The sequence below is a fragment of the Rhinolophus sinicus genome, linkage group LG15 (genome assembly GCF_036562045.2).
Source record: "Rhinolophus sinicus isolate RSC01 linkage group LG15, ASM3656204v1, whole genome shotgun sequence".
NCBI lineage: Eukaryota > Metazoa > Chordata > Mammalia > Chiroptera > Rhinolophidae > Rhinolophus > Rhinolophus sinicus.
The window spans coordinates 26,475,042-26,499,331 of NC_133764.1; the positions used below are offsets into that span (position 1 = coordinate 26,475,042).

The following is a 24,290-nucleotide window of genomic DNA, read 5'->3' on the forward strand; positions in this document are numbered from 1 at the left end:
TCTAGGCCTGTTTTCCCAGAATCCATAAAAGGGGGTGATCCATCCCTGCAATACCTACATCTGAGGGGAGACAGCAGTGGAGAGAGGAAAAGAACCCATATTTTGGAGTCCAGCAACTCTGTGTTCCCGTCCTGACACCACTGCTTGCTCGGAAGCTTTCACATCTTACAAACGCCATTTTCTAAACCATAATATTGGGGTGATTCTGTCCAATGCACCGGGTGATTGCAATAAATCGAGACAAAATGGGTACAGATAACTGACATGTAGTTTATTGGTTTATTGTCTCTCTCCCTCACTAGAATGTCACCCCAGGAGGCAAGGAATTGATATTGCTCACTGCTGTACCCCAGCCTGCAGGGCGGTGCCTGACACTCAGTAGGAGCTCCCTGAACAATTGTTGCTTGAATGGATGGGCAGAACAGGTGCTCGATATACGATAGCTCCCACTGTAATTCTGAAATGTGCTGAGAAAAAGTTGAAGTTCATGGTTGTTGAGAAAGAAAACTCTGGGGAGCAAGAAATAATCTTCAGGGTTGGCACAGGTCTGTGGGTCTGCCTGCCAGGCAATGGAGGACACCAGGGAAGCTAGCCCAGGGGGTGGAGATCATGTGCCCACGAGCGCCAGGTGGAACCTGTGAGTGCAGTGGGCTGAGGTGGATGGCATTTGGCAAACTGGGGAACCCCAAATAGAGCTCCCCATCTCGAGCTGACTATGACCAGGTTGGCATGCAGGTCCAGTCTGCCAGCACAGCTGATTTTACGAGAGAAGCCAGAAATCTAACGAAAAACATTTCATTTTTAAAATAAAAACATAAATGAGAGCAAACAAAACCCATCTGAGGGCTGGGAGGTGCCCTGTGATGTCACTCAACTCTCTCGGGCAGAAGGAAAAAGGGCCCAGTGGTGAAGCCCTTCTACAGGGTCCTTGTCTGCCAGGCTTCGGGGCAGTCCCAGCCCCTGAGACACAGGGCTCCACTTGGAGACATGCTGAAGTGCTGTCCTGATCCAAATGGCCCCATGTCACACACAGCCGGGTAAGCAGACTCTTAGCGGGGTCCTTAGGCTCAGGATAAGCTGGCTCCCATAGAGCCTGGCCCATGGAGAAGTTGCGTGAATATTCACTGAAGGAACCTCTTCAGTGTGACTTTGAGCACAGCCCTCCATCCCTGGGCTGCATCTGTAAAATGGGCACAGTGAGGTCCCCACCAACCTCACAGGGACAACGGGGAGATCGAGTGAGGTGAAAGGGACGAAAGTGTTTCTGAAGATGGAAAGTGCTCTACAAATGAACGGTGCGGTCGTCCTTGTTGTCATTATTATCATGAGCAAGACGGTTTTGCCAGAGCAGAACGGGGGTCCTGGGACCCAGAAGAGCAGAGAAGTTACGGACGTCACAAGGAAGATCTGGACTGAGCCCACTAGGGCTCGTGGGAGTGGGGTGTGTTCACCAGCTCTGGGGCAGAGCCGGAGTGGGACACAGAAGCCTACATGACCTCCTCCCAGCCACTTTCTGTCCAGCTCGGTGGGAGCCCCAGTTGGCTAGCCAGACTGTATTTCCCCAGAGAGATGGCTTCCAGCAGAACACGCAATCCCCACAGGTGCTGCCCATGGAATATAGAAACTATATAAATAACATAAATATTTTCTCATATATCTTAGCTATATAAATTATTCTCTTTTGCTCTAAAATCTATATATGTGAGGTAGACAAAAAAATACCCTGTGAGTGTTTCCCTTAAAACTGTAGAATGAGGGGTGTGTTCACTGGCCCCAGGGGCCAAGCAGGGCTGGGGTGGACCTTTGGGAGCAAATGGAAGAGAAAGGGGTAGGAGCAAGTAAGGAGAAGAGGGGAGAGGGCTGGAGAGGGAGGAACCCACAGTCCGAGGGGCCCTCAGAGCCTGCCCTCTATCCTTGCACTACCCCAGCGCCATCAGCCATGAAGTTGGGGTGTGGATGGTGTGGTGGTGGATCAGGCCCCTTCTTCCTGCTGCCTTACTTCTTGGGCTGAGCTGGGGTATCCACAGAGCTGGGTCTCAAACGAGCCAGATGGATCGGGCAGGCAGAAAGTCTCCATGCGGTAGGGGTATGGAAAACCGGCCCTCTCTCCTCTTTGCACTTTCTGCCAAGATGTCGGCCAGCTGCTTGGGGCAGCAAAGTCAGTCTAGAAAGGGGTCTCAGGTCATTTGAGCTCCTCATCAGAGCCTCTGCAGCCAAAGATCCACCATCCCGCAGGCTGCCCTGATCCACCGAAGACAGGGCAGCTTCTCGTCATCCTTGGAGGCCTCAGGGAGCCCCCAGGGCTGCTTCCTGGGCTTACACGGATGATTTCTGAGCAGTCAGCTGGTTCTGAAGTTTCCTGTTTCCGTGGAAGGTCAGCAACTCTGGGTTCAGGGAGACAGGAAGCTGACAGAGGGTGCGGCAGGGCCAGCAGCATGGCCAAGGGCGTCCCAGGGGAGGTCACTTCCACCTGGCTGGCATCAGGCACTCCTCTGGGGAAGCAGGCAGCCTCCAGCAAAGTGACCCCTGCAACGTCTTGATCCTGAACCAAGGTGTGTGTGCTGCTGAATGGGAACCCTCAGCCTGTCGGGTCCAAAGGGTGTGTGTGTGTATGTGTGTGTGTGTGTGTGTGTGTGTGTGTGTGTGTGTGTGTGTGTGTGTGAGCTCCTCTCTCCTCCTACACTAGACCTTGATAGTCGCCCTGGAAATGTTGGAGGAAATTAGCAAAGTCAGTTTTGTTCCTTGGGTGAAAGCCAAAGTGACGGGCCATTAGTAAATGAAGGGTCCCCAAGAAATCAGGCTTAGCAAGACTTTCACACACCTATACCTCCAGCCAGGGCAAAAACATTAATAAGATGAGTGGCCATAAGAGAAAAAATGTAACTGGAATCAACCCGCCAACCCCCTCTTTCACATCATGAATATCAGCTGTGTAGGGACCTCACAGCAGATGGGGACCCCAGCCACAGGGAGTTGACCAAAGCAGTCTCAAGGGGAGGCTGAGAAACTGAGCTCCCTTCCTGGCACCAGGGAACTGTCACCCTCTCCTGGGCTAGGACTAAAGATTCTGTGTTCCAGGGAAACTGGGGAAGGGTCACTGTCTCCCTGTGACACCTCAGTGCCCTGTCTGAGCCCACCCTGGGGACTGGCTCTCCTACCAGTCTTGCGTCCACTGGTGAGCTTACTGAGTAGGGCTGGGTGGGTGTGGATAACTCAGCTCTCAAGACAAGAATGAGGCCTCAGCACAGGCATATTTTAAAAATGAAATCAAGGACGCAGGGTTCCAGGACATGTTCTGACTTGGATCCACTCAAGCCCAAAAAGCTTTCTTTTCTCCAAATCAACAGGTCCCATCACCTGGCCTTTCCCCCTATCTCTAGCACAGTGAAGCCATGTGGTGGTGACAGTGTGTGGGCCCTGGGCTCATTGTGATCTGAGCTGGCCCAAGAGCTGGACTGACCCGTCCCAGCCTCTATTCCATCTGACGGGTCTCCCTGTGCCTTCCTGGGCTAGGTGCTCGCCTCCCAGCATCTTGCTGGCTCTAGGCCACTCATGCTAGGATCAAGATAGAGGGATATTCCCTCTCTCCCTTCCAAAACCTCGGTCCTGCCCTCCTCGTTTCCCTTATTTCCCTCCACATCTTTTCCACTCTGCCTTCCTGCCCCAAGTCCTCCAAAAGGCTGGGGACCCTTGGGTTGGAGGAGAGGCCTGCACCTCTCATTGCTGAGTGTTGAAGGAGGGAAGGACTGCCAAAGCCCGGTGGAGAGAGGAGTAGGTGTGCGCTGGCATGTACATCCGTGAGTGCATGCATGCTGAACCTGCCCGGAGGGGCTGGTCGGACAGCTGGGTGGCCTCAAGGTGGCTGGGTGCTGAGTGAGGTCCTGGCAGTGCCCCGCTGACACATTGGGAAGCAGACCTAGTGCTTACAGGTGTACACGAGCTCCTCCTGCACGCACTGCTGGCACTCCACGTAGCAGCACCACTGCACCTGGCAGTGGCAGGAGAAGGCCACCAGGCGGCTCTGGGTATCATAGCCCCGCCCGCAGCACAGGCTGCTGCAGCTGACCTCCCGGGAGCACACCCTGCCCGCTGTGCCAGGGGAGTACTTGCTGGGCCGGCAGAAGCTGGGTGAGTCCTCCATGTAGACCAGGTCCCCGGATCGGGGGGCCAGGCCCTTGGTGGGGCTGCCTGGCCTGGCGGGTGCCCACAGCTCCAGCCGGCCCAAGGCCTCATTGGTGGCACTGGACACCTTGACGGCTGAGTCATAGCGCAGCTTCAGTGCCTGGCCCGTCTCGCGGAATGGGGAAAGCTGCTTCCAGCAGGTGCGGACGGCACAGGAGCCTGACACGCCATGGCACTTACAGGTGGTCCTGAGGCCACTCTTCACGGCCTGTGAGGAGAGGCAGAATGGAGGCCTGGTCAGAGGCCCAGGGCCCACAGTCCAAGCTTGCCCCCGGAGCTGCAACCCTGGTAAGGGTGTGGCAGGAGGATGGGAGAGACAGGGAGAGGTTCATATGACAGGGACAGATAGGACCCAAGCTGGCCCATGTGGCACCTTTGTGCAAATTAACCCAAGGCTCCCCTTCCACTGGGCAGAGGCAGTCCTGTGTCAACGTGTACCCCTTAGTGAGAGCAGTGTGGGCCGACCTCAGCCCCATCTCCTCCCATTGGCCCAGAGTTCTTGTGGGGTAGACAGTTTGCACAGCTGAATACCGCAGCCCTGGTTTACACCAACCCAGTGATGAGGGCACAGATGCAGAATTCAGTTTCCTACAGAACTGAATCCCTAGTCTCTCCCAGTCGTCTCATCCCAATAGACCTAAATACTTTCTCCTGTCTAGTCCTCCCACTGCTGTGTGACCTCAGCTAAGTCCCTTCCCTCCTCTGGTCTCCTCCTCTTCCCATTTGTAAAATTGAAGGAGTGGCAGTTACAACAGATCAGCAAACTGTCTTGGCTTCTATGACCTCCAGGAAGGCCAGTCCTTGGAATGGAGACCTCTCTCCAAACATGTTCCTGCCTCGCCATGGCCCGGGCCAGCTATGGATGACACGCAGGACACTTCTCCTGATACCTGGTAGTTGTCCAGAGTAGATGCCCAGGGAATGTTGGTTGAAGGAATGAGGTTCGTCCTGAGGTGGCTCTGGGTGTGTGCTGGGTGGGGGGCAGGGCATGTGCTGGCCTCCTGCAGACCTTGGGCCTCAGCCCTGCACCCCGGCTGGGAAGGGCCTTGGACCACCCGGGAACATGCTCACCTTGATGCCCACGTGGGTGTTGTGGGCATCGGCCCGTGCGCGCAGGTCTTTGCTTCCTCTCTTGGGCCCCAGGAAGTTGCTCAGGAACTTGGTGCTGTACTTGAGGTTGTCGCCGCACACCCCCCACTGCCAGGCCTGCCGGCTCTCCAGGCCCGGAGAGTCATCGCAGGTGCAGCGCTCCATGCGCCCGGCGCTGCAGGCCCGGGCCAGCGTGTGGGTAAGGGCGGCCGAGGACACCGCATATAGGAAGGCTGTCTCCTTGAAACCTGGGCCGGGCACCGGGTGGCATCCGGGAGGGAGGAGAGTGGGGTTAGAGGCTGCTGTGGTGTGTACAAGGGGTGTGTGAACTTGAGGACACAGCTCGAGGCAGCCTCCCCAACGCCTGCACCTTAAACTCAGGCTGCAAGTTGCTGTTTAAATGGGACTTTCAAATTCACTGTGGAATATGTACCCAGATTCCCCAGGTGGCAGGACAAGGGAACAGTCAAGAACACTGAGATGCAAAGAGAAGTGACTCAGGCACCTGCTGAGGGGCAATGCTGGGGCTAAGCCACTGATAATGACTCCAGGTCAAGGTGAGAGCAAGCTGGACTAAACCATTTCTGAAATCCCAGATCTCCTGAAATGTGCCCTGTGGGCCCCTGTGCTTTACGATAACCCTCAGATGTCATTCTCTGTTACCTACTACAGAGTGATTCAATGACAGCATGACCTTGGGTCTCCTTCTTGACTTATCCCAGACTGACCATCCAACCACCTCTTGGACTATCGCAACTCTTGCACTGTTGGGGCGTGGTCCAAATCCATGAACTTGCTACCTCCTGCCTGCTCTCTCCTATGTCCCTGGGGTGCTGGTGACACAGCGTGGGGGGGTGAGCGTCAGCTCCGCCCCAGGCCAGCCATGGAGAGCAGTGGCCTAGAGCGGACTCCCACACAGCATGGCTGCCTTTCTGTAAAAGCCCCTGCTGCTTGGTGATGGAGCCACAGGATGACCTGTTTTCCCCTTAGGCTGTATGCTTTGTGAGGGCAGAAGGGACCTTGATCAGCTCTGTGCCTCCAGCGTCCAGCCCGTTGCATTGCCTGGCTCAGTGAGGCGTAGGGAAGAGATGGCCAGGTGGAGGTGTGGAGGGAGGGAAGGGAGGAGGGGGGAGGGAGGGATGGAGGGAGGGAGGGAGGAGAAGATGGATCAACAGAAGTGATAAAGAAACAGGTAATGAGTGAACGAATGAATTTGGCCTGTCATGTTATTTGGCCAGTTATTAACTGCCTTCCATGTTTATACGTTCGTATACCTTGTTGTGTGTGTTTGTATGTGGAGGAGGCTGAGGGAGGGGACTGGGGTGCCACCCATCTCATCTGTGGGCTCCTCCAGGATGGGCTGTGCCTCCTCTTCCCCTGTTTCTTCCTTGCTCCTCTGTTTCCCAAAACTGAGGGAATATCTGGGCCTCATTAACTCCCAGGACTCCTTTCACTTGAGACTGTGCTGGGTTTGCAAGGACACTGTGGCCTGGGAGCCAGATTTATTTTACAAGGGTGAGGGAATGGTGGCCTCCCTCCCAAACCCTCTTTGCCCCCAGCCCTCCTCCCCCCAGCCCTTCTCCTCAGCCATCCTCCTTACCTCGTTTGAGCAGGCCTGTCCTCCCCTCCAGGCTGCAATTCCAGCGCTCGTGCCGGAACTGGAACTGGCACTCTAGCAGGCTTAGGTGGGCAGCGTCCTGCAGGGTCTCAGCCAGGCCAGGCTCCCGCCGACAGAGCTGCTTCTGCCGACGGGACAGCTTTAGCAGGTCACACTGCTTCAGGTGGGCCCCGCCCTGCGCTGGGGCTGCTGCTGTGTCCAGCCCTGGAAAGGGCGTCAGGACTTCCCGCCCAGTCAGGCTAAAGAGGGTGAGAGAGGGGAGACCTGTGACCCCTGGGGATTGTGAGGGGGTGTCTGGGGTGGGGGGATAAAGGATGACAACCCCTGAGGACATAGGCAGGTGAGGGGAAGGGGACCTTCGTAGGGGCTTCATTATTTGCCCTTCTAGAAGGGAGGCTGGCCCCGTGGGGTTATGTCCCCATTTTGCAGAGTAGGAAACCAAGGTGCTTACAAGGGCTAGTCAACCCAGATGCCAAAGTCTCTGCTCTTCTTACACACCCAATTTCCCAAACTTGCCCAATCAGAACAGTCATCTGGGGTGCTTCTGTTGTTCTGGAGTAGGGCCTGGGGACCTGCATATTTACCACATCCCTGGGCAGCTTGGATGGTAAGGGAAGTTTGGGAAACACTGCATGTAGTATTGGCTGCTGCCCGGAGGGGAGCGCCACAGTCCTAAGAGGGGACAGACGGAGGGATGTAGATATTGAGCAGATACCCAGCCAATCTCCCCAATAGGCTTCTCTCCCTTACATTATGTCCCTGCCCAAGTAAGCCCACCCCAACTTAACTTGTTTCCATAATTTCCAGATAGATCTTCAACCTTCTGGCCACTCAGTACCTGTTACAAAGAGATGCTTGGGGAATACCTGGATGGAGGAAAGAATGAATGGAAATAAGGAAAGAGGGAGGCAGGGAGGGTGAGTAGGTTGATGGATGGGCAGACTGACAGATGGGTGGATGAAGGTGAAGGAGCTGAATTTCCATCAGGCCACCAGCCCCAGACTTCTTGTTCTACTATAACTGAAAGTTTATGTATTCTGGAGTCCACTGCCAGAATACCACTTATTTCCTAGCTATATAATCTTGAAGCTTTGGTTTTCTGCTTGGGAAAGTGGAAATAGTGATCCTCTCTACCTCCTGAGGCTGCTGGGTGGATTACGTGAAAAGTACTAACCACAGTGCCTGGGACATGTTGGTTCACCTTCCTGCTAGCTGGAGTCTCTCAAAATTCTTTCCTCTTGCAAGATGCTTTATTCTCTAACTTTGGCAGAGTCTTCCCTTTGTCCAGATAAGGAAACAAAAGTTTTATGAAGAGGCAGTGAATGGCCTGAGTCACCCAGCAGATAAGTAGCAAAGTGGGAACTAGAATTAATTGAATTCACCTTCCCTCTCCCTGAAAGCTCTCTGTGAAATGGTTCTACTAGTTCAAAATATTTATTGTCCTGTATACCCTGGTGGCCCTCAGTGTGGGTGGAATATAAATCATCTTGGACCCAGGCTGGAGGAGGCAGCCCTTTTCTGGAACATGCCAGCCTCATTGCTCAAAGTACAAGAGCAAAAGTGTAACCATGCAATGGCTCTTAAAGCTCTTGCTGGGATGTGGCACTTGTCACTCCTGCTCGTGTACCACCAGCCAAGGCAAGCCCTGGCCAAGCCTGAGTGGTCAGACAGGCCCACGTCCCATGGGCACAGCTCTCCTGTTGAGAATAACCTGCCCCAGCCAGGACATCTGGCTGGATGCCACACCCTCTCTGTCTGCCCCAGAGAGGGTGTGTGTCCTGGCCAGGCCCCAGGTGCCCCCCAAAAGTGCCCATAGATTCCAAATCCATCAGGTGCAGCCAACCCAGTGTGGAGCATATCTCCGAAACCTCTGAGCAGAGACAGATGCTATCAGACTCCTCCTGGCCCAGCCTGGCCCTGGGTTCCCCTCCCAGACAGGGTGAGGGCCGGGACCCGTTAATCATTAATCTGGGGGCAAATGGGTAAATTTCCAGTCCACCAGGTCTACACCCAAACCCCTCCCTTCAGCCTGGCAGGAAACCCTTAGAGCTTGACCCTGGGCAGGTCCACAGCAGAACCTGATGTCAACTCCAGCTGAGGAGGCCCCACCCTGACTGGTTTTCAGTATGGAGGGCCACTCAGGGGCTACAGGGAGCCAAGAGGCAGCAGCCATCTACCCCTCAAATGTCCTCCTCCCCATACCATGGGCTGATGTGAGGAACAACTTCTGCTCACACAGTTCCCATGTTTCAGAAATTGGGACCTTCCTTGTAGCAGCCGATTGACAGATGAGAGAACAAGCAGGGAGTGATGGGGATTTTGATCAATGGGGCTGCACATCCTTCAAGGCCTGTCTTAAATGCTATTTTAAGAAGAATAGCTATTATTATTATATCATTGTAGCTACATTATACATTATATTATCTATCACTTTTTGAGTGCTCATTACAAAGCCCTTTAAATTACTATTGTGGACACTCGTTGGGTTAGCTGCCTACCTGTTCCTTTTATCTATGGTTACCATGTGGCCCTTGTAGGCCATTTTATACCACATGACCTTGCTGCTCTGGCCTGCGGATTGGCCCAATGAGGATCACATGACCCAAGATGGGCCAATCAGTCCTTTCTCTGGGAATTTGGAATTTGAATTAAGAGAGCATACAGTCACTTTCTCTTTTTCTTTCTTTAGGTAAGTGGGCCTGTAACTAAGGAGATAAAAATAGGAAGCTGGTCTAAAGAGAGAGAAAGAATGAATGAAAGCTATCAAGGGAAGCAGAGGTGAAAGTGGGAGGGAGAATTTGGGAAGCACTTCAGCCCCTGGTGCCAGAGTCTTCCTGAGGTCAGCTGTGTTCTTGCCTGAGACACTCCTATCTGTAGTGCAGTGTCAAGGCTTGGAGTTGGTTTGTCTAACTCAGGGTGCCGTCCCTGATAATGACCTTCTGACAGCGGTGGAATACCAGCATGCCCTAGGCTGCACTTGTGAGCCAGGCTCAGCACCCTTTCCCCATCCACAGGCACCTTTTTTTTATTTATTTATTTCATGTAATAGACCCTGTGATTGATGGCCCCAGGAGTCCAGTATAAAGTCGGTTAATTTTATTAGCGGTAATGACACTTAGTAGCGATTAATGGTCAGGAAAGGCAGCCAACCGCACAAGGGCCTCAGGCCACGCTGGGCCTTGGTCTGCCCAGGGCTTCTCTCAAAGAAGCCTCCTTGGCAATGCCCTGCAGGGCCTAGGAAGACAGCTGGGAGCCCTTTCAGGACTCAGTTTCTCTCTTATTTGCTTTCCATGTTGTGGTTTAGAATCATATTTCCTTTGAAGAAATAGGGCCATGACATCAAATTTAGAAAGCACTTCAAGGCATTTCCTTAAACAGTGCTCATGAACTCTCCTACCTACGCCCATGTGCTAGGGAGGGTTTTCTTCCTGGACCTTAGAACAATTCTAGGTGGTGTAGGTTCCAGGGTCAGTGGGCATGATCCCCTCCCCTTGAAGAAACTACACTCCCTGGCACCCCCAGGCCTGAGAATCCCACCCACCAGCCCTTCTGCAAAAATCTCAATTGCCCACATGTTAGTTGAGCTCCCTGGGGGATAAAGAGGAAAAGATCAAGTGAATTTCATTAGTCTAATGAATCCAGACAAAATTTGGGGTTTTAATCAAAACACTGTACCATGGTTAGATCAGATGCCACCAGCCAAACCAGTGACCAGTGTTCTGAACTGAAGAGCAGAGGACAGATAATTTGGGAACTTGCTGATTGCTCTTCTGAGCTGGCGGACAGGAGCTCCTCCGACTTCTGTCTGACTCAAGCGCTCCTGAGGCCTGGGAACCATCCCTCCTCATCAGTTGCACCTATTTTGACCCAGCTGGTCTCCCCAATTCCTGACAGTCGGGCTCCCCCAGACTGACTTCCAGCCTCTCTTTTCCTATTAAGAAAGCAACAATGTCAAGTGACCAGCTCCATTCTCCTCCTGTCTTTGCCCCCAGTCTGTGCCTCCCACTCCTTGTACCTTTGGCCCATGGCCCTTAGGTTAATAAAACCGGAAGCCCCCACACAATGAGATGTCTCTGGCTTTGAGCGCAGAGCATCCCCAGCCACTTCCCAGGCCACTTTGTCTCCCCCCAGAGTGGGAAAAGTCAACGGTGCCCCTCAGGATTTCATCTTACATGACTCCCCACCCCATGCCCCACCAGCTCTCTGTCCACTCCTGGCCCTTCCCACCCCTGCTTTTTTTCACATTCCCCAATGCTCATCCCATCCACAGTTTAGGCTAAAGCTACCCCACCTGGGATGACCTTGAAGGAAGCAAAAGAAGGTTCTCCAGCCTTTGAGGAAAGCTTCCCAGGAGATTACTTTGGTTTACTATCAGCAAAACCCCAGGCACCATCAAACCCCTTAGAAGAAATGGGACTCATCCTGGAACAATCACCCAACACCTGCTGGAGTGTGGGAACCCAAGGACCTTAAGCTCCCAAGGCTGTTCTTGCCTGAGTAGATGGGTCCCAGGTCTGCCCTCATTTATTGGTGACCTTGAGGACCTAAGTTCATTCCATCTAACAAATACACATTAACTAGTGGGAGAGGGTGACTGGAGCCAGACTGCGTGGGTTCAAATCCCACCCCCACCTATTATTAGTTGTGCCACCTTGGGCAAGGGACTCCACCTCTGTGCCTCAGCTGCAAAATGCAGATAATCACAGTACCTACCTTGCAGGCTTGTCCTCAGCATGATATGAGTTCACATTTGTAAAGCTCTTAGTAGAGTGCCTGGCACAAAGTAAGCTCCAGGCGAGTGTCATTCTGAAGCACCTACTATGTGCTGGGTGCTGGGACCCTCTCCTGCCCTCAAAGAGCTCAGTCTGGAGAGAACTTGGCTGGATTCAAGAGTACTCAAAACTCTCCCAAGGCCCCAAGGGGCAGGGGAGGGAGAAGAAAGCTTTGAACCAGCCCAGCTCCCCAAGAAACAATCAGTGGCTGCTCAGGGACCCAGACAGAACTCCTAGCTCTACCTGCGTGAGAACATGACCTCTGCCAGGCCCCATCCTGCCTGCAGTGGGAGGCCTGGGAGTGGGGGAGAGGCGGGAGGAAGCTCCCAGACCCAGCAGGTGGAGCGCACTTTCCATCAACTGGGGGTGCCCCAGGCTTTGTTCTTCCACCCTCACCCCCCCTTGTTTCTGCTCGAGAGGGTCTGATGGCTCCAGAGGAGGTCACCCCCAGGATGTGGGTAGGTGGTGCAGGGCAAGGCTGGTGGTTCCCAGGGCACTAGGTCATGCCAGCGTGTTTGGACCCTTAGCTGGAGGGGCCAGAAGCTGTGCCTGGCACCAGGGCCCATGCCAACTGTGGGCAGCTGCCTGGGAACCAGGAAAGCTTTGCCCTGCCTGGAGCGTTGGCCTTGGCCCTGCAAAAAAAAAAAACGCCATTAGATGCTCCGATAACAGGCTTCCGCTGCAGGGCCATTTGCATGGTAAGTGCTCCCTTTGTGCTTTCATCTCAAACATCTCAGCCCACCTTTCAGGCCCTCACTAAACCTCCTACACACACACACACACACACACACACACACACTCATTCACACTGGCCACCCCCCACCTGTGCTGTCCACTACCCAACTCTTCCCAGCTGGGAGAGTTCGTGAGGGCAGTGACTGGCCCAGGAAGAGAGGCCCTGGCTGTGGGCGGCAGTCTTTCTTCAGAGGGGTGGCCCTCAACAACCACTCTAGGCTTCTCCTCCTCCTGTCATCTGATGCGCTCAGCAGCACAGCCTTCCCTTCATCTTGCAGACTCCTGTCACCTCTCCTGGATTCAGCATCATCTCACATGTCCTCCAAGGAGATGTCCTTAATGAGCAGCCTGGCCCATTTGGCAGTTACCATTTCCTATCTGCACTCCAACTCCTTCCATTCCCTCTTTTCACTCACTAACTCACTCATTTAAATATTAATATGAAGGACTTCGAATATGAAGGACTTCGTTGAGCATCAGCTTCATGCCAGGTCTATCCACAGAAGACGGAAGTAAAGACCACTCACGACTTCCCTGTCTGGGTCCCTCTCAGCCTCTCCTGGGTGCAGCCTTCTTTCCTCCCAGCTCTTAACCTCAGAACCCACCTTGAGAACTGAATCCAGTCACCACGACCCCCACCCCCAGGAGCCCACCAGAGCCTCACCCTTCACCAGCTTCGTCCCACACCCTGTCCCTGGCTCAGAGAGAAAGAGCCTGTCCCAGGTGTGGGCTTTGTCTCTCCATTTCCTGTTTCACAGCTGCAGACTGGGCTGCCCACTGAGGATGGCACCGGAAGGAAGACGTGTGCTCATGAGCTAAGCGGGCAGCAAGCAGCCCACACAGCAAGCATGCTTTGCATCTCAACAATCTCAAGTATTCAGAGGGTAGCTACTGGAACATCTGGGGAGGAAATGCTTCCCCCTCCTTCCCTCCTGTCTTTCTCCCTCTCCACTCAGGCCTAGGCTGAAGCTCAGGAGAGGAAGCCTTCGTCCCTGGCACGCATGGATCAGGTGGCATGGAGGGTTCTAAAAGTCACTCAAGTGCAGGGAAATCCCTCACGTCTACGTCTCCCCCAGTCCCCTGGCTGGGCCCAAAAGTACAGTATTTAAATCATATATTTTAGGGCTGCAGAAACTCTTTAAGGTTACCCAATCCAGAGGGTTTTTTTTCCTGATGGTTCCTAGGAGGTATCCCAGAGGCTTCTGGGGACAGGGAGAAGGGCAAGAGGTTTTGTCAAGTATGAGAGTCTCTGTCTTGACCTGTCTGGTGTCTTAGGAGCTCATGTAAGATTTATTGTCCAAGGTGACCCACTGAGTTAGTGGCAGGGCTAGGACTGTGCCCCTAGGACTGCTTCTATCAAGCCTGGAGGTTTCTGCTTTCAGTTTCCATGTAACACTTCAGGGAAGCAAACTCAGCCATCACCACAGCAAATATCTAGGAACTTTATTTCTGTGATAGGAACACAATAGGTAGGTTTGAAGGGAAGGAAACCCGGTCAGGACTCCTCTAGCTCCCTGGGCAGCCAGAGGGAAAGTAGGACGCTTTGTTTAAAAGACTATTTTCCCTGGTCTGAAACTCACTCTCTTCTCAGCCAAAAGTCAGAAATAAAGTTTCTGGCTTTAGAGAAACAGCCTGCCTATTCATACTAAAGTGTGAGGGTCTGATATAATACCGGTGTCTGAGAACATACTTTGCTAGATAGGAGAAAGATCAAAGGAGAGGGTCTGGGATTGTGAAGAGAGAAAGGGAGAGCCTGGGGTGAGGAGGGAGAAGAGTAAGGAAGGCCAGAGGCCTTAAAGACAAACTTCCCCAACTTCTTGGGTTCACAGGCCCAGCCCTGACCCAGGTGAGTAGCAGTGTAGGAAGCACAGGGTGGGGACTACAGAGAAAGGCCAGCAGTGACTGAGGCTGTATCCCCTTGTGGCAACCAGCACCGCCATCCAGTTCTGCCCCAACCATGAGATCCTGGATCCCGGACTGGGTAACTTCGGCCAAAGTATTTAACCATGGCAACTTGACCGACTAACTGTAACTAGCTTGGCAGGCTCTTGAGTGGTCATCCTCTTTCCCATGCACAGGCAGGCTCAGGCTGGACTGTGGGTCCTAGAAAAGAACCCTGGGGAATGGCTCATGTGTGATCACTCTGTAAGAGGACAGTTCCATTGTTTGCAGATGCTCCAGGCAGAGATGCCCCATGTTACAGATTCCATTTGTCTTCCCACAGCTCCCAGGGATGGCCCAGACCCTTCCTTGCTCCTCCCCTCAGCTCCAGGGATAGCAGGAACCTACCAACCTGGTCAAGGAGTCACTCCCTGAAATACCCATGGAGGGCCAGAATGGTCCAGGAGAGCCCCAGGCGATGCACTCTCGGGAACAGAGTGGGGTCCTCCAGAGCAAGACCAGAACAACTTCCCACCTTGGGCCGCCCTGGACTCACAGCCAGCTAGAACTGTAAGACTGTAACAGAGGGCGTCTCCCCTCAGGCCAGGCCGTTCTCTTCCTTGCCCTCCTGCTCTACCTCTCAGTCCAGCCTCCACGCCTTTCTTCATGCTGTCACCCTTACCTGGGATGCCTTTCCCAGTCCAAAAGCCCTCATGGATCCCCTGGACTCTTATAGCCACTGCCTTTTTCCACACTTGACTCAAAAATGCAGACAATGGGGAAGATGACACAGAGGACCCACCCAGCCCTACCGTGCTGTGATGCTTGTCTGTCTCCTCCAGGAAGCCCTCTTTATTTGCCAGCCTCATTCCGTTCTAACCATCCTCTCTGTCTTCTCCCACTTTTGCAGATATAGTACCATTAGTTTTGCGTGATTGGCACTCTTTTCTCCCTCCTCAGGGCTGTACAGACAGGCTCTCCAAGTAGCCTGTAAGCTCCCTGGCAGAGATCATAGTTTCTTATCCCCTGAGGGCCCCCTGACCCCAGCCCAGATTCCGCCACCCCCAAGCAGGTGTTCCTCAGATAAATCTCTCAGATGTCCAACCCCAGCCAGAGTGTAGCTCTGGGCCAGGGGTGTCCAAACTGCGGCCCGCGGGCCAACTGCGGTCCACAGCAAATTCCAAAAATATATTTAGTTTACTTAAATAAACCAGGTGAGGCAATACGTACTTCACCTTGAGTGAGTGGGCCGGCTGTTTGTGTATTTTACCGCATATGGCCCTTGGTAAAAAACGTTGAAAAAAGTTTGGACACCCCTGCTCTAGGCTCTCTCACTCAAGCCTCCCCCTACCCTACTTCCCTGGCCTTCTTGTTGTCTGGCTCCCAGTTTCCGTCTTGCAGGTTCTGGGAGGGCATGGCCACGCCCTCCCGGTCCTCAGACTGTGATCTCTGGCAGGTACTTTCCCCAATGCCAGATCTCAGGGCCACGGTCAGTCAGACCCTGAGTGCTCCAGCCCTTATGGGGACTGGGAGAGCCAGGCAGGTTCCCTCAGAACGTCAGATCTTGGGGACGAGCTGTGCTCAGAGCATCTGGAGCCTCCCTTTGATACACAGTGAGGACCAGCCAAGAACTTGGACCAAGCCTTTCTTTAAAACTCAGCTTGCACAACCTCTCATGGTGACACAAGCAGAAAGTTTACTACAGGTTCACAAACATTTATCCACAATTCCAAACTCCAGAAAGCTCAGAAAACTACAGTTTTTGTACGGTTGTGGTGAACTCATATGGCAGAGACTTGATTTATCGCAACATGTAGATGTTTTTCTGCAAAACGAAAGTGTCTGATTATGGGTGCTGTCCTAGACCTTGCTAGGGACGTTATGTTATACACGGTATATGTGTATTTCTAAAATCCGAGAATTCTTGAATTCTGAAACTCATCTGGCCTCAAAGGCATTGTAACTGTCAGGAAAGCAGACCTTCTCTGCTCTTGCCCTAAAACCCATCTCTGGAATTTCCAAGACTGACTGAACATGGGGCTCTGAGTCTCTCCTGGCTCTTTGAGGCGCTCCGCCCCCCCCTACACCCTCCACCCCCAGTCTTTGTCTCTCCAGTGAGGGGTCTGGGCTTGAAGTGGCTGCCCTGCCCCTGCGCTCATCTCTGCTGCCATCCAATTCCCATGACTTCTGGAGTCTGATGGGGCCAAGTTTCTGCTCTCTGCTTTGCTTCTAGTTCCTGTCCAGGCAGGGGCCAGATCGTGACAAAGCAATGTATGCTCGCGAGAACCAGGCGTGAGCAGAAAAGGAAAGAACAAATGGGGTGAGGCAGAGAGGGAGGTTCTGGCGAAGAGGAAGGACCAACGAAAGGGAGAGGGGCCTGCCCACCCCGACATTCACTGCAGATGGGAAAGCCGTGCCAAGGACTACGGGGGCTACTCAGCCTAGAGTCAGGCCCCAAGGTCTCTGCCTAAAGGGAGCTCTGCGTGCATTGGAAACATGAGCACGTGAAGAACTGGGTAAGAAAACAGGAGTTTAAGACATGTAGTACAAGAGATACCTGTGACGTAGGCCAAGTGAAAGGTGTGGATGACAGAGTGGAGGTCTCAGAGGGTCGGAGCTGCCCAGGGAGAGGCAGGCCTCAACTGGGGCACAACAGGCAGCATGAGGCAGAGATGAAGAGGTTGGCTCTTGATTCTGACAGGCTGGAAGTCAAATCTTGGTGCTGCCAGCCACTAGCTGTGTGACTTTGGGCAAGACACTTGGCCTCTCTGAGCTTTCCCCCCACCCACCCGTAAATGAAGATAATTATACCATGACTGACCTCCTGGGCTGTCACAATGATTAAATGGGATGATGCACATAAAGTGCTGAGCAGAAGGATTCAAATTAAACAATGACTGAGCTAAAAATGAAGAGAGGAAGGAAGAGATATTACTAAAAATGTTCCTTAACTTGGGATGCTCTAAGACGGACCACTAGGTTTCTTAAACTCTTATATATAGATAACTTTTCAGCACATTTATATACGTTTATTTAACCCTCACAGCAACCCTATGAGGTAAGAATTTACCCATTTCATAGATGGGAAAAATTGAGGTCAGAGCAGCTACCTGACTTGCCCTGGGTCACAGTTAGTAAGTGGTGGGATGAAGGATTTGAACTCAATTTGTGTGACTCCAAGTCCAGGGCCTTGGGCTGCCTCCAACCCTATTCAGGCTGATGTCTGAGGGGTGGTGTAAGCCATGCGGTACCTGGCCCACCTTCTCTTGAGTCTCACGTCTACCTGAGGAGATAATCCTAAAGGCACCAGGACCTCTTTTGCTTAGGAGATTCCAGCCTAGGAGTCCCCCTTCCCTGCTTCCCTCCCCTCCTTTTTCCCTCTACAGCCTCAGAAACTCCACCATCCACTGAGGAGGCTGGTTTGACCCTGAGCCTGACTCTAGAGCCCACCTCCAGGGGTAGGGGGTGGGGCAGGGGTTATAGCTCAGCCAGGGACAAGCGGCCTAAATTCCTTCCCCAAACACAATGATCCTTATCATTGTAATCCACCACCCCAAAGCAGTAAAATTTCTTTTACCCTTTCTTCCCTCCAACTCTGTGTTTTTTCAGGACCCAATCTATTCCTTAAAACGTTTTTTTAATTTAAAAAAACCATCCAAATACAGAAAACACTTAAGAATAATTTTTAAAAAATATTTGTAAGACCTGTATACTGAAAATTATAAAACACTGCTGAAAGAAATTTTAAAAGACCTATATTTAAAGAGAGGGCCTGTTTATAAATCAGTAGACTCAATATCATTAAAATGTCAATCTTCTATAAATTGATTTATAGATTCAATGTAATCCCAGTCAAATTCCCAGCAGGCTTTTCTATAGAATTGCTGATAAAATATATGTGGAAATACAAAAGACCTAGAATAGCCAAAACAATTTTGTAAAAGGACAGTTAGAGAATTTATAGTATTTGGTTTCAAGGCTTACTAAACAGCTACAAAACAACAAGACTGTGTGGTATTGGCAGAAGAATAAGCATATCGATTAGTGAAACAGAATAGAGAGCCCAGAAATAGGCCCTTACAGGTTGGGTCAATTCATTTGCAACTAAGATCATAACGGAGAAAGGATTATCTTTTCAACAAATGGTGCTGGAACAAGTAGCTAGCCACATGGAAAACCACAAACTTCGACCCTTACCTCGCACCACACACACAAATTAACTCAAAAAGAATCACAGACCTAAGTGTAAAAGCTAAACCTATAAAGCATTTAGAAGAAAATATAGGAGAAAATCTTTACAACCTCTGGAAGACAGAGATTTCAGGGATAGGACACACACAAAAAGCACAAACCATACAAGAACATGTTGAAAAATTGCACCTCATCGAAATTAAAAATTTCTGTTCTTCATAAAATACAAATAAGAAAATGAAAACACAGGGCAGCCAGTTGGCCAGTTGGTTAGAGCACAGTGCTCTTAACAACAAGGTTGCTGGTTCAATCCCCACATGGGCCACTATGAGCTGTGCCCTCCACTAGATTGAAACAACTACGTGACTGGGAGCTGATGGGTCTTGGAAAAATACACTTAAATAAATAAAAGTTAAAAAAAAAAGAAAAGAAAAGAAAAATAAAATGAAAACACAAGTCATAGACTGGGATAAAAACAAAGGACTTATATCCAAAATATGTAAAGAACTTTTATAACTCAATAATAAGAAGACAACCGAATAAGAAAGATATTGTTCATTGGTCAAATAACCAATATTCAAATAAAAGTGTTCAAGACACCACTCATCACTGGAAAAATGCACATTAAAACCACAGGGAGCTACCAAGACATACCCACTAAAATGGGCAAAATTAAAACTTGACAGTAACTGACAAAAATGTGGAGTACTTTGAACTCTGAACACATTACTGTGTGAAATGGTACAACCACTTTAGAATACTATTTGACCACTCCTTACAAAGTTAAACAAAGTTTAACATGTACATGTGATCTGACAATCTGGTCCTAGATGTTTATCTAAGAGAAATAAAAACATATGCCCACCAAAAGATGTGTACATAGCAGCTATATTTGGAATAGCCCCAAACTGGGAACAATCCAAATGTCCATCAATTGGTGAATGGGTGAACAAATTTTGGCACATCTGTACACTACTCAGCAATAAAAAGGAATGCGCTACTGATATACGCAACAACATGGATGAATCTCAAAACATTATTTTGAGCAAAAGAATTCAGACACAAAAGGCTATTCCCATCTGATTCCATTTATATGAACGTTTACGGTGGGCAAAAGTAATCTAGTGACAGAAGGTAGAGAAGAGGTGGCGTGGGGCTGCTGGGGGAGGGTTGACTGCAAAGAGAACAGGGATCCTTTGGGATGAAGGAAGTGTTCCGTATAGGAATTGTGGTGGTGGCTACATGGGGACACATATTTGTTAAAACCTCAACTGTACACTTAGAATGCATGAATGTTACGGTATAGAACGTTGATTTGGGGGGGGGGGAGAAGGTTGTGTTTTGCTTTTTCACAATGATGAAATCTCTAGAACCCAATGATGAACTCTCTAGAACCCCACCAAGCACTGAGTACTGGACTGAGCACTTAGTATGTGCCTGGCAACCTATTAGGCCCTTTCATTCATTGTCTCAATAAAGCCTCACATCAGCCTTTAGGTTGGGTATTGTTATCACCCAAAGCTCAGCCTGACAGAGTCAAACAGGGCTTCCTCAGTGAGAACTCAGGCTGAATCCTGTCTGTTCTCCGAAACCAAACACATACCAGCACAAGGCCCCAAAGTCACACAGCTAGCAAGAGGCCAAGTCAGGCAGGATTCAGACTCATCTAACTGCCTCAAAAACCTATGTTTTCACAAACTTCTGGGTGCCATCCTCAAAGAGAAAATAAACCGAACCAGTGCAGAGGTCATACATTTAAAAAGCACGACCAAAGTCAACTATGATTTTAAAAGTTGCACCCACAGGAGCTATTTCTAGTTACAAAGCCATTGGTACGGCTTAAAGACTGGATTGGGTAACAAGGCCTGTCATTTGCCCAGCTCGTCACGTAATACTGTGCGTGTCCATTTATAAAACATAACAGAAGTTAATATTTACAGAATTCCCAACACATCTGAGCCAAAACATGAGCCCTTGAGCGACCTTAGACTTCCAGGCCCGGACCAGCCTGTGAGGGAACCTTAGGACCTCCAGGTGCTAAAGACCTTGGAGGCAAATAACTTGACCATGAACAACACAGAAAATAGTCAAGAGCTAGGACAAACCTTGGCCTGACTTCTGGTTTACCTCCCATCCTCTGGGAGCCCACATGACACACCAGCAGGGCTCAATGCATCTTGTCTCACTGCTGAGACAGGAGATAGAAGAATGTTATGGCCTCACACTGCCCACCACAGCCAAGAGGATCTGACAGAGTTAGAGTTAGCCAAGCAGGGGAGGGGGCCACCCTAGACTCCTGTACCCTCTGCAGCTCCTCTGCAGCTGCTGCTCGCCTGGGTGACCACACATTATTAGTTCTGGGGGCTGTAGGGCAAGGAGAACAGCCTGAAGGTGGGACTTGGTTTCTATCCTGCCTCTCCCACTAATTTGCTGTGTGACATTGGGTGAGTCATTGAACTTTCCTGACCCTTGGTTTCCTTTTGGGCACTATTTACACCCATCCGATATACCTCAGGAATGGTTCTGAGTATCAGCCAAGAGAAGAGCTGTATGAGAAAGTAATTTATAAATTGCGATACTAGTTATTATGTTATTATCATCATCAACAGAATTAGGCTCATGCAAAGCAGAAGCAGCGGCTGGCTCACTGTGGTTTGGGAATGACGGTTGTTTCATCTGAAAAATTAGGATAATAATACATGACCTGCTCAAAGCAAGGAGTTGGTCCAGAGACTCTTTAGGGGTCACTTCCAACTTGTAAGTCTATAATTCTATGATTTCGAAGACCCCAAGAAGATTGGCCTCACCTGCTCTCCTGATGTTTGAACTTTCTTTTATCAAGATGTCCAAACACTTCACCTTATAATCAGAAATAAGACTTCAAATTCAAATGACCTGGAGACAGGAGAAGCAATTGCCTCACTTTCTCACTACAGTGTGGATAACTGATACAGATTCTTTCCAGAGAGCAAATTCTGTTGGGAAGCTGGAAACCCTGGCCTGATTGAGTCAAACAGGGCTTCCTCAGTGAGAATTCAGGGGGAATCCTGTCTGCTCTCTGAGACCAAACACATAACAGCACAAGGCCCCAATTTTAGCTTATTCTCTGAATATTTGTCCTGCTCCCCAGACTGGGGTGGTGGTGGCTTGAGTGTACTTTGCTAGGTCTGCCCAGCCAGGCTCATGACCTGGAAGAGATGGGTCCAATACTCACATGACCCCTCTCAGCCCTAACCCAGGCCTAATCCACCATCTCCCTTCTCATTTCCAAGGCTATCCCCTTGCTCACAGTCCTCAAATTCTAACCCTATGCATTGCAGCAAACTGCTTTCCCTTCCAACCATACCAGCCAGGATGGTCCAGGCCTCCTGGAGCCCCTTTCCCACCACCACCACCACCTGGCCCCTACCCCATCCCCAACCCTAAAACTCAAACGAACAAAATAATTGTGAAAATGAGCTGGTGTCCAAGAGGATGCAGGCACCATTTGTTCTCTCCTTCATGCTCGCCATTCTAGCTCAGAGACCCCTGTCAGAGCGGGGATATCAAGATACTCTGCTGGTCTCTGTAATCATCATCATCATCGTCACTAACATTAGTTGAGCATTTACTATGTGCTAGATATTGTCCTGTATACATGCACTAACTCATATAATCCTCATGTGAAATAGTCACCATTATCCTCATTTTTCAGATGAGAAACTGAGACACAGAGAGGTTAGGTGACTTGGCCAAGAGCACACAGCTAGCAAGTGGCAGGGGTGGGGACAGAACCCAGAGTCTGTGCCTTAACTATGATATCCTGCCCGCTGAAGCAACAACAGCGCCTTCAAGCCTAAAATCATCAGGAAACAAACATGTTTGTGCACTGCTCTTGGACTGGATCTAGAGGCTCAGTCATATCAAGATCATCTCCTTTGTAAAAGGGGTAATTGAGGCCGAGAGACTTAGTGGTCTTCCCAAGTCACCAGCAAGCTGAGCCCAGAGCCAGGGTCTGGGATGACAAACCCTTCCCCTTCCATACATTTCAAGAAGCCATTGCCCACAGCCTAGGCACGTCTTCACCAGGGGTCATGACCTGGAAATTAGCCCACAACCTTTATTCCAGCCTGCAAGGACTTCTCAGACCCTTACTTGCCCCTCCCTGGTGGGTCCTTAAAAACAATCTGTCAGGTCACTTGCTCGGTGCTGTCCTGCCTTTGCTGTGGTCAGACGGTAAACCCCACCCTGATTTGGAGTGAAGATCACAAGAAGTGGCACGATTGAAAGTAACGGCTACCCAGTCGGAGCCGGCTTTGGGTGGAGGTCAGGAAGTGCCTTCGCAGCACATCGCATCTCCCGTCCCACGTCCCTGCAATTCAGCTTCAGAGGAGGGACAGTTGCCTTGTAACTTGCGCTCCAAACGCTTCCCCCTCCCGCCCCACTCTCTCCCCAGGTGTCAGCCCAACTCTGATCCTCCTTTTCCAAATATGCACACCTCCTCCCTTCTCTCGCTCTTCCTCATTCTCCTGAGAATTCACACGACGCCAGGGCTGAGATTTGGTCGGGTTTCCCTAGCTGACAGTTCCCTCCCGCCTCCAGCTGAACCACACGGCCCACAGGGTCCTCCATTCATCTTGGATCTGAGCGATTTCCTCCGCTGGCCTCCGTAACAACCCACCCCCACCCACCCACGCACCCTCCCAGCCCTCCGGGTCTCCGCTCCGCTGGGGGATGGCAGAGGGTGGGGAAGAAGCCCGAGGCAAAGATTGTAGCTAAACAGAGTCCATGAAGGGGGCAGACAGGGCGCCGAGTGAGAATTGCAGAGGGACTCAGAGCGCGGGAGCGACACCTGGACAGGCAGGGACACGGTGCTCCCGGGCGAACGGGGTCAGGGTCCGAGACGCGTGCAGAGTCCGGGAGCTTGGGCAGGGGTCTGAGATGGGGCGGAGTGAGCGGGATGAGGTCTCGGACAGGGAGTGGTGAGAAGAGCGGCAGCGAAGGGGACCAGAGAGTGGGACGCTGGAAAGTGCGATGGGGGTCTGAGCCGGGGAGGCCAGAGACACAGCTGGGGGCGCGACATCCGACCGCAAAGTGGGGCTGGGTGCTACCAAAGCTAAGGTCTGAGTTCGAGATGCGACCTCAACCGGGGCCAGATGGAGGGAGATGTTGGCCCTGCGGTAGCCGGAGGAGGCGGAGACAGGTGGGCTTGGGGCTCCCGTGGGGGATCGCGGCGGGCACTAACCCGAAGTAGGCGGCGGCGACGGCGGCGGGCAACGCCAACAGGCAGAGCGCGGCCAGGGCCAACGCGGGCGGGGGGCGCATGATGCCGGTGGCACGGCGCCCTGTAGCATCTCCTCGCGCAGCTCAGCGCTCGCAGCGCCGCCACCAGCAGCCCGCGGGGCTTTAAACACGGGCGGGGCGGAGCGGGAGTGAAGGAGGGAGCAGCTCTGGCGGCACCCCGGGGCGGCGAGCCCCCGGCCCCATTGGCCTCGCCGGCCTCGCCCCGCCCCGTTGCGGGTGGGACCGCAGACCTGGGCCCGCCCCCGGCCCGCCCCCATCTCCCCCGCCCACCCGCCCCAGGTGAGAGCTCACCTGACGCCTCGCCAGCCCGGGAACGCGGCGGCGGAACGTGAAACCCCCGGGGCCTGGAGAGGCGGGGATGGGAGGACGAGACGGGGATCAGGGAGTTTGTGCCTCTCTCTCTGGGGCGGAGTGGAGGGACATGCAGGATTGTATCCTCGGAGGAACAGGGTGTGGGGGCAGAGGAGGGAGGCGCCTGGCGTCTGCGGAGGAACCGTGTCCTGTCCGCTCTCTCGCCCGGCGGGTGCGCGTCTCTCTGC

At 51.9% G+C, this 24,290-nt stretch overlaps 1 protein-coding gene across 1 annotated transcript; it reads right to left on the minus strand.

Moving 5' to 3' along the window:
* Positions 1–250: 250 nt before the first annotated feature.
* Positions 251–23,866, minus strand: WNT9B (Wnt family member 9B). The gene is made up of 4 exons (XM_019733060.2): positions 23,693–23,866; positions 6,872–7,128; positions 5,254–5,519; positions 251–4,390 (listed from the first exon to the last, which is right to left on the minus strand). The coding sequence occupies exons 1-4, from the start codon at positions 23,770–23,772 to the stop codon at positions 3,917–3,919; spliced, it is 1,077 nt and encodes a 358-aa protein (XP_019588619.1). The 5' UTR covers positions 23,773–23,866; the 3' UTR covers positions 251–3,916.
* Positions 23,867–24,290: the final 424 nt, after the last annotated feature.